Source organism: Maniola hyperantus, chromosome 6 (assembly GCF_902806685.2).
Source record: "Maniola hyperantus chromosome 6, iAphHyp1.2, whole genome shotgun sequence".
In the NCBI taxonomy this organism is placed as follows: Eukaryota; Metazoa; Arthropoda; class Insecta; order Lepidoptera; family Nymphalidae; genus Maniola; species Maniola hyperantus.
The window spans coordinates 1,058,756-1,071,065 of record NC_048541.1 but is presented as its reverse complement, the minus strand read 5'-3'; the positions used below and the strand labels follow the sequence as shown (position 1 = coordinate 1,071,065).

Genomic DNA, 12,310 nt, shown 5'->3' with positions numbered 1-12,310 from the left:
ATACTAAAACGAGAGCGATTGTCTAAAAGCAGTGCATAGAGTAGGTACTAGGTACTTAGGTAGTATTAAAGTGTTTGTTTTTTTCATAGGTTTTTTTTCGTTGCGTTCACTTGCGTTTGTGCGTTTAACACATTATAATAATAGGTAGGTACTCTTTGGTTTAACGATATGACAATGACATTTAAATTTTGACAACACAAATGATCAAAAAAAATTTTTTTAACTGGTTTAGCTGCAGCTTTGGGTTCTAGCTCTTTTGAGCCTAACGATCAAAAGGGCTCTTGTCACCATAGACATTCCTTCGCTCATTGAGCTGGTAGGGATTAGTCGGGATGATGGCAAGAGACGATGGATTGACGCTTGGGAATTAGTTTTCACAACAAGTTTCTGTAATAAGTTTCGTAAGCAAGTTTCAACAATAAGTTTCGACAGTAAGTTTCCTCAACAAGTTCCTTCAACAAGTTTCCGCAACAAGTTTCGTCAAAAGTTTCCGCAACAAGCGTCTGCAACAAGTTTCGTCCACAAGTTTCATTAACAAGTTGCCGCAACAAGTTTCGTCAACAAGCTTCAACTAGTTTCCGCAACACTTTTCTGCATCAAGTTTCCACAACAAGCTTCTGCAACAAGTTTCCGCAACAAGTTTTGGTAACAAGCTTCAACAACAAGTTTCGGCAACAAGGTTCCTTCGTCAACAAGTGTTGGCAACAAGCTTCAACAACAAATTTCGTTAGGTACCTACCCAACGAAATTTGTTCCGAAACGAAACAAGGTTCCTTAACAAGTTACATCAATAATTTTGTTAAATAATTTCGTCAAAATGCTTCCGCAACAAGTTTCGTTTCCAGGACAACTACAGCGCCAAGCATGGCTAAAAAATTACAAATGTACCTAACTACTGCAACTTTCAGAGTGCTTTCAACATGTCGATAAGGGTAAGTAATAAGAAAACGAAAAATAAACCGATGCGCAAAGTAAAACAGTTCAAGATCCCAGTGCAAAAGTTTCGACAGCAAGTTTCCGCAACAAGAAGGCAACAAGTTTCTGATATAAATATCATTAACAAGTTTCAATAGCAAGTTTCGTTACCTGCTAGGTTTCGTCAACAAGTTTCGGCAGAACCTAGTTAATTTAAACAAGTTTCTTTAAAAAGTTTGATATCCAGGACCACTACAGACTCAAGCATGGCTACGAGAAGTATACCTATAGATTATAGTTACAAGTGTTCCTACTGTGTAAAAACATGTTTAAAAATAAATAATAAAATAAATAAATAATAATAAAAGTTAATTAAAACTCTAGATTTTGTCTACTAAATGTATCCGAACGTATTATGGTGACGTGACGTGAACGTCGAAACGTGGCTGACGTTTGCTGCTTTGACTTGTCAAGTTGTCAATTTTTGCTGTGAATTTTGCTTCCACGACTGTTCACTGACTCTCATTTGTAAAAATCGTAAAATTTATACACAAGAAATAATTCAATCTATTATATTCTAGTGCTAATTAGGAAAAGCAATAAATTGTTGTAAGTATAAAAGCATCGTAAACAAGGTGCATAAGTTACAGAAATAGTGAATCTGTTTAGAATCTAATCCTTAATTTATTGTTTTAGAAAATGGATCAAATCACTAAATTCGTAGAGCCCGGCAAGCAGTTCGCAAAAGACTCAATCAGATTAGTGAGAAGATGTACAAAACCTGATAGAAAAGGTAAGAATTATTTCAAACAAATATTTTGGACCATTTGCTGTATCTTTTGTGATAGTCGCTGTTTTCTAATATTAATACTGTTAATAATTTGTACCGATCGGCAGACAGTTAATAGTTGCTTACCAAAGTTTTGTCTAACACAAAAATCATAAGTGATAGGAAAATATGGTTATCATCCTTAACAATGTATAGACTTTCAGTAAGTCACAGCCTGCTAGCTGTATTTGTCTGAGACAAACTCTTGTCTCCTAGTCATGTACCTACAAAATTTATTTCTACATTGTGAATACCTCTGTTAAAAAATATTATTATTATTATTATTGATAGACTAAGCAGCTTTCGCTGATGCGAATCTGTGTATGTGCTTCGAGTTTTCCAAATGTTTGTCTAATCTATTCTTCAACGGTTAACAGAACTTGACATAACCACAGCCTTGGGCAATTTATTCCATATGTGATCAACTCTGTTGGTCAGAAAGTGTTTTACTGAAATTGATAATGGCAATTGATATTGTAGCTTCATATCATGTCCCCTAAATCTAAGATTGCTCCTTCTCAGAATGCTCTCAAAATTTGGGACATTATAATAATTATTTAGTATTTTGTAAGTTTCAATTAGATCTAAATGTAGATTGTAGAATCTTAAAAAAATATAAAATCTTTCAACAAATTGATTGTGGGTCATTTCTGCTGTGGTGTTTGACAATTATTGTAGAGTCGTTATATTATAGTCTGCTACTCCCCTGCTCCAATGCATAAGCGTAGCATCCACCTAGGGAAACACGTCGTATACCCTGAGGATGCTACTTCAATTGCAGTCAAAAAAGTGCTGCTGTATCTGGCTGCCACAGGTTTGGCAAGGAAATGTGAAGTGGAGGCAAACACAATGGATCAGAGACGGTCGAAGTGATACAGGGTATTCAATAACTTGCGTAGCCCCAAAGTAAAAGAAGAAGAAGAAGATCATAAACTTTTATATGTATAGATATTTTTTTTGTTTCCAGAATTCCAGAAAATAGCCATCGCCACAGCGATAGGATTCTGCATCATGGGCTTCATCGGGTTCTTCGTGAAGCTGATCCACATCCCCATCAACAACATCATAGTGGGCTCGTAGGCAAGGCTGGCTTAGTTGTAGTTAACTTGCACCACAGTTTAGCTACTATACAGTTGAGAGGACTTCGTGTAACTTGGACATGTCTGTTCTTATTTTGGGGATGGGGCAATGCAGGTATTTAGACCCCTGTATTGCATCGACTGTCACTAAGCTATAGTGAGTTGCACTATTTTATTTTAGGACTAGCTTATGCTCACGACTTCATCCGCGTGGACTGCACAATCTTCAACCGCGTTAGAGATTGAATTTTAAAAATACTTTAGCAGATGCCTACGCCATTATAGCTATGTGCATGCCAAATTTCAGGTCTATCCAGTGGTTTGAGCTGTGCGTTGATAGATCAGTCAGTCAGTCAGCTTTTCCTTTTATAAGATTTAGGATATGTGGGTTGGCAAAATAGTGAGTTTTCATTATTCGGTTTGACAGAATTAAAAGTGACAGTTGACAACAAATCTCGAATAAAGATTAAACCAAAATGCAGTTGACTTCATGTTAATGCACTTTGGTACTGGGTGACAGACCCATTGCCCAAGTACGAGACTTGGCTCCCAGTACCAAGCACTACTTATTTGTTTTACGATTATGATGATAAGACCAAAAATATATTTATAACCTCAACCACTCAATGCATGTTGAGTTGAATCAAATAGTAGTAATTTCTATGATCAAAAATATTACGATATTTAACAACCAGTAGGCTGGTTAGTTATCACCATGTGAAAATTAATTCCAGTAAAAAAAAAAATTATTCAATTACTTTTACAAATACTTTTGAATCGTCATATTATGCATCCTACCACTGGTTCGGAATGCATTTCCGACCGAGAAGAACCAGCAAGAAACTCGACGGTTAGTTACTATTGATGACATCACCAATACTGTAAATTCAACCATGAAGATGGTGCCTGAATGAGTTAGGATGCAATGTATTATGTTGGTTTATGTTAGTTTCTAAACTGTATGATAGCTAAACTGTGGTTTCTGTATATGTAAGCTCTCGGGTGTTGATTGGTGTTAAGTTAATTCTCATCATATTGTCAATCTATCATACATTTTATTAGAATAAATTATTTCATTTTCTAACACTTGTTTCAATTTTTTTTAATGTTATAAATCAGCCCTTGGCTGCAATCTCACCTGGTGGTAAGTGATGATGCAGTCTAAGATGGAAGCGGGCTAACCTGGGAAAGGGTATGGCAGTTTTTATTACAGTCATGCCCCTTTGGTCACGGCGTCGTACCAGAACGCTAAATCGCTTGGCGGCACAGCTTTGCCGGTAGGGTGGCAACTAGCCACGGCCGAAGCCTCCCACCAGAACAGCTCAGAAATTTAGAAATTTCCAAACCCCTACCAGAAATCGAACCCGGGACCCGGGACTAAAACATTCAGAAACATTGTACAGAAGTTTTATTATAATAAATCTGTATTAATAACACCTACTTATACTATTTTTTTTCTAATTACAAATAGAATAATTAATTTTCTAGCTGCGTAGCCTCTCAAGACTAATGAATTTAGGATCACAAGTTCGCACCAGTCGCACTTAACCCGGTTTTTTTATTCTGATGTACGGAACTCTATAAACCGACTAGGTATTTATGTGTAGGCTAGGAGTAGTGGTCAGCGCATCTCCTTCTGCATGACGTGTATGTAGTAGGCCGGGTTGCGCACGCGCTCGAGCGGCTGGAAGTCCGCGTAGATGTTGTGCTTGGCGCGGCTGTCGAACGCCTCGTCGAGCATGCTCGTGAAGCTGTCCAACTTGTGCGGGTAGTAGCAGAGGCGGAACTCGCTGAAAATAAACATTCTTAAAACATTCCGACGTGGATAATAACTCTACAAGCAACCTTATTAATTAATCCACTTACAACAATTAGGTAGGTGGATTATTAATTGTTCTAAAAGCAACGATATACCTACCTACTTACAGTCGATCGAGAAGACAGTAGGTATAGTATGCGACAGGTCGAGGTGGCAATCGGGGTGTGCGGGGCGTTCCATCCCCGATTGCCATATCGATCTGTCGGTTGTCGCGGACTATATGGAAATCCAATACGGAATAGGCCTGCAGAAGTGAAGTGTGTAGGGCTGTCAGGCTCAAGTTCTATGATATCTACCTATATACCTAACTAGCTTATTCCCGCGACTTCGTCCGCGTGGACTACATACATTGGAAACCCCTATTTAACCCTTAGGGGTTGAATTTTCAAAAATCCTTTCTTAGGGGATGCCTACGTCATAATAGCTATCGGCACGCCAAATTTCAGACCGATCCGTCCAGTAGTTTTAGCTGTGCGTTGATAGATCAGTCAGTCAGTCAGTCAGTCACCTTTTTTCCTTTTATATATTTAAGATTATTTCGAGGCCTACAAAGCGCTCGCTACGCTTTCACCCTATGTCGGGCTTACCTCTTCTCAGTTCCGTGCCCGTCTTCGGCGGCGTCGATGCAGTAGTCGAGAGCCACCAGCTCCGGCTTGCCGCGCACCACCAGCACCGACGTCTTGATGTCCACCGGGTACATGCACTGCAATAGATAAATAGGACATCGTCATAAAACTGAATACCTAGATAGGTAGGTATGAAGCCTTCAATAAACAGAACGCGTATCATTAGCGCACGTCGCGCATGTATATACACTCTGCGAAACCAAAACTTCCGCGACAGGAAAGATTGGTTAACAAGCCAATGCGCGACGACGGACGGTACAACGAAGATAGGTATATATAGTTCCCCCCCTCCCCTTTTGTCGGTCTCAACGACAGAGACAACGATGTGCAATATTTTCTGCCACGTATAGGTACTGTAATTCAGAAAGAACCTGCAGGGCGATTGTCTAAAACCTGCATCAATTATTATTACAATCTTAATTGTTCTGATTGGCTGAATTTGTGCGATTCTTGTTGCAACAATGCATTGTGGCCAATAGTGAGCGAGCATTAACCAATCAGAGATGACTGCGATCGTGACATTGTAGCTGTCAAACAACCGCGGTAGGGCCACTGGCTACTTTTACTCACATTATAATAAATAGAGTGTCCGGGCGTGGCTCCACTGTCGATCATGGCGTCATAGTTCCTGTGGTCGATGAACAGCAGCCCGCCGGGCTTCAGCACCGTGGCGAAGTTGCGCAGACACATCCGCTGCGTGCGCTGGTCCTCGAACTCGTCAAGCAAATGCGCGAAGGAGTTGCCGAGGCAGATGACCGCGTCGAAGGCGGCGCCGGGTAGGAACGCTTGTACGTCCTGGGGGAGGGTTTGCCAGCTTGCTTCTTCGATCACTAGAACCATACAGAAATAACATTTTTAGGGTTCCGTACCTCAGAAGGAAAACCCTTGTAGCATCACTTTGTTGTCTGTCTGTCAAGAAACCTATAGGGTACTTCCCGTTGATCTAGAATCACGAAATTTGATAAGTAGGTAGGGCTTACAGCACACGTAAAGGGAAAAATCAAAAACTGTGAATTTGTGGTTACATCACAAAAAAAATATTAAAATGTGTTCATGAACAAATACCTAATTAGTATTTTTAACTTTCAAATCGGTCTAAGGGAAAGAGGCTGCGATCCGCGCTCTGGGGCTGGGGCTCTGGGGCCTACATACCCCAATCATCGTAGCGCGGGTCTTTCCTCTTCTCCCATCGCGCCTTGAGCGCGTGTTTCAGCATCTTGTCGGACGCGTCCACCGACACCACCTCGAACCCTTCATCCAAAAGCATCATGGAGTCTATCCTGAAAGAGATCATTCGCATCATTCAAATAAATCTGTATATATAAAAGGAAACGGTGATTGACTGACTGACTGATCTATCAACGCACAGTTCAAATTACTGGACGGATCGGGCTTAAATTTGGCATGCAGCACACAGCTATTATGACGTTAGACATGAAAATAAAACCCGTAAGGGAGTGAATAGGTGTTTGAAGTTTGTGTAGTTCATGCGGACGAAGTCGCGAGAATAATAATACTAGGTAAGTATAGACGGTGCCTACCGTCGCTGCGTGGATTTAGTTTTTTTTTCATCCTGAGGGAAATCTTTGATTTTCCGCGATAAAAAGTACCTGGCCTGTGACGTTTCCGGGATACAAACTAAGTATCTCTGTTCCAAATTTTGCCAAAACCACTTACATAGATGGACCGTGAGACAGACTGACAGACACATTTTTGTAGTAATATTAGTTACTGGTTTCTCCCCTTTCTGGCAGCTTTTTTATTGGCAAAAGCTGCAATAGATGTGTCGCCCAGCGCCCTTAGGTAAAGGTCCATGTATCTACCTATACAGGTGTACAGATAGCATGCTATTATAGGTATTACCACTGCCAGTGGGAAATTAAATTATTTGACGATTTAAAAGCACTTGTAAAAGTTTACTTGAATAAAAATATAGTTTATTCTATTCTTCTTATATCATTCAATTGTAGGGTGTGTTTCAAGGCTCAAAGTTTATTTGGATTAATGTAGAGACCGTTATAAGTAGGTAACTTCGATTTAATAGTAGGTACCTATTAGTAAGTCTGTAATTGGTGGATTGGTGTAAATATTGTGTCATATAAATAAGCTGTGAGTTCATCAACTCATGCCCCTATCTCCATATTGTTGCTATTTGCTAATGACGACTATTAATAATGATAACGCAGATATCTTATTAAAATTAAACAATGAAGCTAAGCTCTTAATATTGTGTGATCAAAAATGAATAACATCTTTAGCTATTCCTTATAACAGCTACTAGCTGATGCCCACGACTTCGTCCGCGTGGATTTAGGTTTTTAAAAATCCCATGGCAACTCTGTGTTTTTCCGGGATAAAAAGTAGCCTATGTCACTCTCCAGGTCTTTAACTATACCCATGCAAAAAAACACGTCAATTGGTTGCTCTCTGCGACGTGATTAAAGGACAAACCAACAAACAAACACACTTTCGCATTTATAATAGGTATGGGTACTGATGAAATTATCATCATGATCAACCCATCACCGGCTTACAACAGAGCACGGTGCTCCTCGCAGAGAGAAGAGTTTTGGCCATAGTCTACCACGCTCGCTAAGTGCGGGTTGGAAGACTTTTAGACACCTTTGAGTACATTATAGAGAACTCTCAGGCATGCAGGTTACCTCACGATGTTTTCCTTCACCTAAAGCAAGTGCTTGAAGACCAAAGTCTTCGAACAGTGCGTGTTGCCAGTGATGACATGTGGATCCGAGACATGGTCGCTAACTATGGGCCTCATAAGAAAGCTCAGAGTCACTCAGCGGGCGATGGAGAGACCTATGTGCGGAGTTTCTCTACGTGATCGAATCAGAAATGAGGAGATCTGTAGGAGAACTAGAGTAACCGACATAGCTCAACGGGTTGCGAAGCTGAAGTGGCAATGGGGAGGGCACATAGTTCGTAAAACCGATAGACGTTGGGGTTGGGGTCTCAAGGTGCTGGAATGGCGACTTCGCACCGGAAGTCGCCCGGCGGTGGTAGAGACGGCGACTTTCATATATATTACCTACATACTCTAAACGGTCGCCGTCGACCAAGTTGCCGGGCAACTATAGTCGACCGTGCGTATTGAGTCTTAGAACTCTTAGATGAACAGGTACTTACCCAGTTCCGCAGGCCACATCCAGCACCCTAACACAGCCATGCTTCCTCAGCAGGCCCGACAGGAAGTCCCTGTAGTTCTTCGTCCTCTGGTTGCTGTCGCCGATGTACTTCTTCCACACTCGCGCCGCTTTGCCGTCCGCGTACTGGTCCTTTACACCCTCGGACGGGATGCCTTGCGACCGAGAGTGGAACACTTTATCTGCCGACATTGCTTACTGAAAATAGATGAGTTGAGAAGACCTTTAGACTTTTCACTTGTAGGTATATCATTATTACATTGTCAGGTCGAAGTCGTATGGGCTACTTAAGTATTTGTTTACCAGGAAAACTAAACTAAAAAGAACCTTGATTTTTTTTTTAATTCTTTATTTAGCCAAATATAATTCTACAATTTTACGCTTGACATCCTAAAACTCTGTTGAGTTTGTATGGATGTTGCACATTCCTCTTATAAAACTAAACTAAACTAGATAATAACTAAGTACAAATCAAAACTGATGAAATCGATGCGATCTTAATAACATTGGTTGGTAAATTAATGTAGGTCGGTAGGTAATGAATAAGTATAAGAGAATTTAATTAGCCATTCAAATCTAATATATTATCTTCATAATTGCAGTGCTCAGATAAGCCGCCAAGCGCTTAAGAACACGAAGAAACCAACATTGTCATTTTTTTGTGGAGATAAAAAATAAATAAATTTATGTAATTCATCCTGTGGCTCGCTGAGTGAAGACTCACCACTTTCTAAATTTCTTGGCATTATAGATACAAAGTAAGATACGGTAAGAAGTGAAAAAGCCCAGTGGTTAAGACGTCAGCCTCCTAGTAAGTAGGGCCACGCCCGAGGTTCGATTCCGGGCAGGCATCTCTAACTTTTCGAAGATGCTGCTTGCTGTAACGTTGAAGGAAAACATCGCACGTGAGGAAATCTGCATGTCTGAGAGTTCTTCATAGACCATAATGTTCTCAAAGGTGTGTGAAGTCTGCCACGCACTTGGCCAGTATGGTACCCAGTGTAGGTATGTCCTTTTCATTCTAAGAGGAGACCCGTGTTCAGTAGTGAGCCGGCGATGGGTTGATCGTGATGATGATGACGGTAAGATACGAAAATGACTTACAAAAAAATATGATGCACTCACGTCCACGTCTGACGCGAGATGTTGTCGGCTTCTAAATACTATCTAAATGACGCGAGTGTAAACTTGCCGCCGATTGCGAGTGAAACTGTTATTCGATTCACTTACTGACGACAAGGGCTTTGACGTGGGTTTGTCTGGAAAGTGATGATAATTTCTAAAAAACACCCAAAAAGTAGTAGGTACTTAGCTAAGTAGTTAGAGCGCCAAAAACAGAAGTTTAGAAAAACCTGATGTTTCTAAAAAAAAGCTTGCTACGTAGGTAACTAATAATAATAATAAAAAATATATTTATTTAAGAAAAAATATTTACAGGTTACAACAAATTCAGGTATAATCATAAACTCGAAGCTTGAGTTTTTCCGTATACCGAAGCCGTTAACATTAGGTATCTACACGTAACACATTTATCTAATTAAAAGCTTAATAACAATTACTTATAGACTAACAACATTGAACCAAATGTAGGATATTTTAAAACTTATATTTAGTAGGTAAAAACGCAATTATTAAAATTATAAATGAATGTAGGTAGGCAAGTAAAAACTTCGTAAAAACTATTTACCTATACCTATTCAAAACATCAGTTTTTGAAGAATCCCTGGTAAGTATACCTAAGTACTTAGTACTTATTTGATGATAACTCAAAAACTACTGAATACCGAAATATTTGAAACTAGATGATGCCCGCGACTTCATCCGCGTAGATTTAGATTTTTAAAAATCCCCTGGGGACTCTTTGATTTTCCGAGATAAATTCCGTGGCCTATGTTCTTCCCCGGGATGTAAGCTACCTCTGTACCAAATTTCATTAAAATCGGTTAAACCGTTGGGCCGTGAAAATCTAGCAGACAGACAGGCAGACACACTTTCGCATTTATAATATTAGTATGTATGAATTAGCCGTTTTTTAGAAAAATAACAGTTTTGCGATTATTATGAGAGTGATCTCTCATAATAATCGCAAAACATTACTTACACTTACTTACACTCACGCTGTTAAACACATGAGTTGGTTAGGTAAACCATCCCATAAGTAGTCGAATTATTTTACGAACAGACGTATAGAATGATAATTTTTTATGTGATTGTGAACGTTAATAAATCATTCCGGATGCTTGAATGTGTTGTCGTTGATAACTTGTTTTTACGAGTGATGTAACTTCGCTGTTACTTTACGCTGACTTGCTTTTCAAGTTCAAGAAAATCAGACAACATTATGAACATATTATGAAGTAAGTATCGACAGTACATCGGCCATTTTAAAAAAAATCGGCCAAGTGCGAGTCAGGCTCGCGCAACGAGAGTTCCGTACTACAGTCGTATTTTTTCGTCATTTTGCACGATAAGTCAAAAACTATGATGCATACGAATAAATAAAAATATGTTTTAGAATGCACAGGTGAAGCCCTTTCATATGATATCCCACTTGATATAGTTATCTTACTTCAAAAATTGAAAATATTAATTTTTAGTTCATGACCACAATTTAATTTTTTTGTGTGATGTAACCACAAATTCACGGTTTTCAGATTTTTCCCCAAAATGTCTGCTATAAGATCTACCTACCTACCTGCCAAATTTCATGATTCTAGGTCAACGAGAATTACAAAGTGATCCTATAAGGGTTCTGTTTTTCCTTTTGAGGTACGGAACCCTAAAAAAGAATATTAGCCAAGTTAATTCCTGACTAATATTCCCCTTTCCCCTCCAACTAAGCGTAAAGCTTGTGCTAGGAGTAGGTACGACAATAGTGCAACGGGTGGTATTTGAACCGGCGACCTTTTCGGTTTTTTCGATTAGAATGACATTTTGGTTTTGTAGAGCGTTGTCTCTGTCACTCGTACCTATATGAGGTTTTGTCGGTATCAGCGACAATGCTCTACAAATCTGCAATCTCCTCTAAAGGTTGATTTACCTACATTATTTTCTGACGCGTATCTTAATGGTTAGGACGTCGCCGTCGTCGGCCGCCTCCTAATCGGGGATCGGGGGTTCGATCCCGGGTACGCACCTCTAACTTTTCGGAGTTATGTGCGTTTTAAGTACTTACATAATTACATATCTCTTACTTTAACAGTGAAGGAAAACATCCCGAGAAAACCTACATGGTTGAGAGTTTTCCATAATGTTCTCAAAGGTGCGTGAAGTCTGCCAATTCGCACTTCGCCAGCTTGACTATGGCCAAAACCCTTCTCACTCTGATAGGAGACATATGCTTTGTAGTGTGCCGGCGATAGATTGATTATGATAATGATGATGATGATCTACTTCATAATGACGGCCTCTTTGAGGCAAGTGGTGCGATTTCACACCAATATATCCTTGGGGTCCTATCCCGAGTTCGATTGTCGGTCATCGAGTTGCGACGATATCATTGCCAACTGTCAAGTTCATTACTTTCTACTTTCTACTTCCATGAGATCACATTACAGTCAGTTTTAGACTTTCATAAGAATTTTAACGCTTTGAAAAAAGTAACGTACCTACCTACCTATATTACATCTAAGTGGATAAGTGCTGAGTTTCATTGTCGGCTCTTTTCAGTATAATCCGATAGAATAGAATAGAAGCTAGTTTTCTGAACCAGTGGTAGTCTTGACTCTTGACAACCTCCCTGGCGCAGTGGTAAGCACTGTGGTCTTGGAATTTTATAATTTCTGGTCTGGTCTGGTAGGTTTCGTGGCTTGTTACCACCCTACCGGCAAAGCCGTGCTGCCAAGCGATTTAGCGTTCCGGTACGATGCCGTGTAGAAACC

General features: G+C 39.8%; 2 protein-coding genes across 3 annotated transcripts; one reads left to right on the top strand and one right to left on the bottom strand.

Annotated features, from left to right (window-relative positions):
* Window positions 1-1,363: 1,363 nt before the first annotated feature.
* On the top strand, window positions 1,364-3,907 carry LOC117982976 (protein transport protein Sec61 subunit gamma). The gene is made up of 3 exons (XM_034969432.2): window positions 1,364-1,524; window positions 1,612-1,708; window positions 2,712-3,907. The coding sequence occupies exons 2-3, from the start codon at window positions 1,615-1,617 to the stop codon at window positions 2,822-2,824; spliced, it is 207 nt and encodes a 68-aa protein (XP_034825323.1). The 5' UTR covers window positions 1,364-1,524; window positions 1,612-1,614; the 3' UTR covers window positions 2,825-3,907.
* A 307-nt stretch (window positions 3,908-4,214) lies between these two features.
* Gnmt (Glycine N-methyltransferase) lies at window positions 4,215-9,690 on the bottom strand. 2 transcript variants are annotated; one of them, XM_034969430.2, is made up of 6 exons: window positions 9,534-9,690; window positions 8,413-8,627; window positions 6,421-6,548; window positions 5,839-6,098; window positions 5,230-5,345; window positions 4,215-4,613 (listed from the first exon to the last, which is right to left on the bottom strand). In XM_034969430.2, exons 2-6 carry the CDS (start codon window positions 8,619-8,621, stop codon window positions 4,445-4,447), a joined length of 882 nt encoding a protein of 293 aa, XP_034825321.1. In that variant the 5' UTR covers window positions 8,622-8,627; window positions 9,534-9,690; the 3' UTR covers window positions 4,215-4,444. The 2 variants fall into 2 exon arrangements, with proteins under 2 accessions (XP_034825321.1, XP_069355418.1); XM_069499317.1 differs by having other exon boundaries at window positions 9,555-9,622.
* Window positions 9,691-12,310: the final 2,620 nt, after the last annotated feature.

Bases quoted from the DNA above. Each gene is read 5' to 3' on its own strand.
- LOC117982976 (XM_034969432.2), top strand. From the start codon at position 1,615: ATGGATCAAATCACTAAATTCGTAGAGCCCGGCAAGCAGTTCGCAAAA. The intron at 1,709-2,711 runs GTAAGAATTATT...TTTTGTTTCCAG, and splicing joins TACAAAACCTGATAGAAAAG to AATTCCAGAAAATAGCCATC.
- Gnmt (XM_034969430.2), bottom strand. From the start codon at position 8,621: ATGTCGGCAGATAAAGTGTTCCACTCTCGGTCGCAAGGCATCCCGTCC. The intron at 6,549-8,412 runs GTAAGTACCTGT...GATCTCTTTCAG, and splicing joins GATGTGGCCTGCGGAACTGG to GATAGACTCCATGATGCTTT. The intron at 5,346-5,838 runs GTGAGTAAAAGT...TATCTATTGCAG, and splicing joins GACACTCTATTTATTATAAT to TGCATGTACCCGGTGGACAT.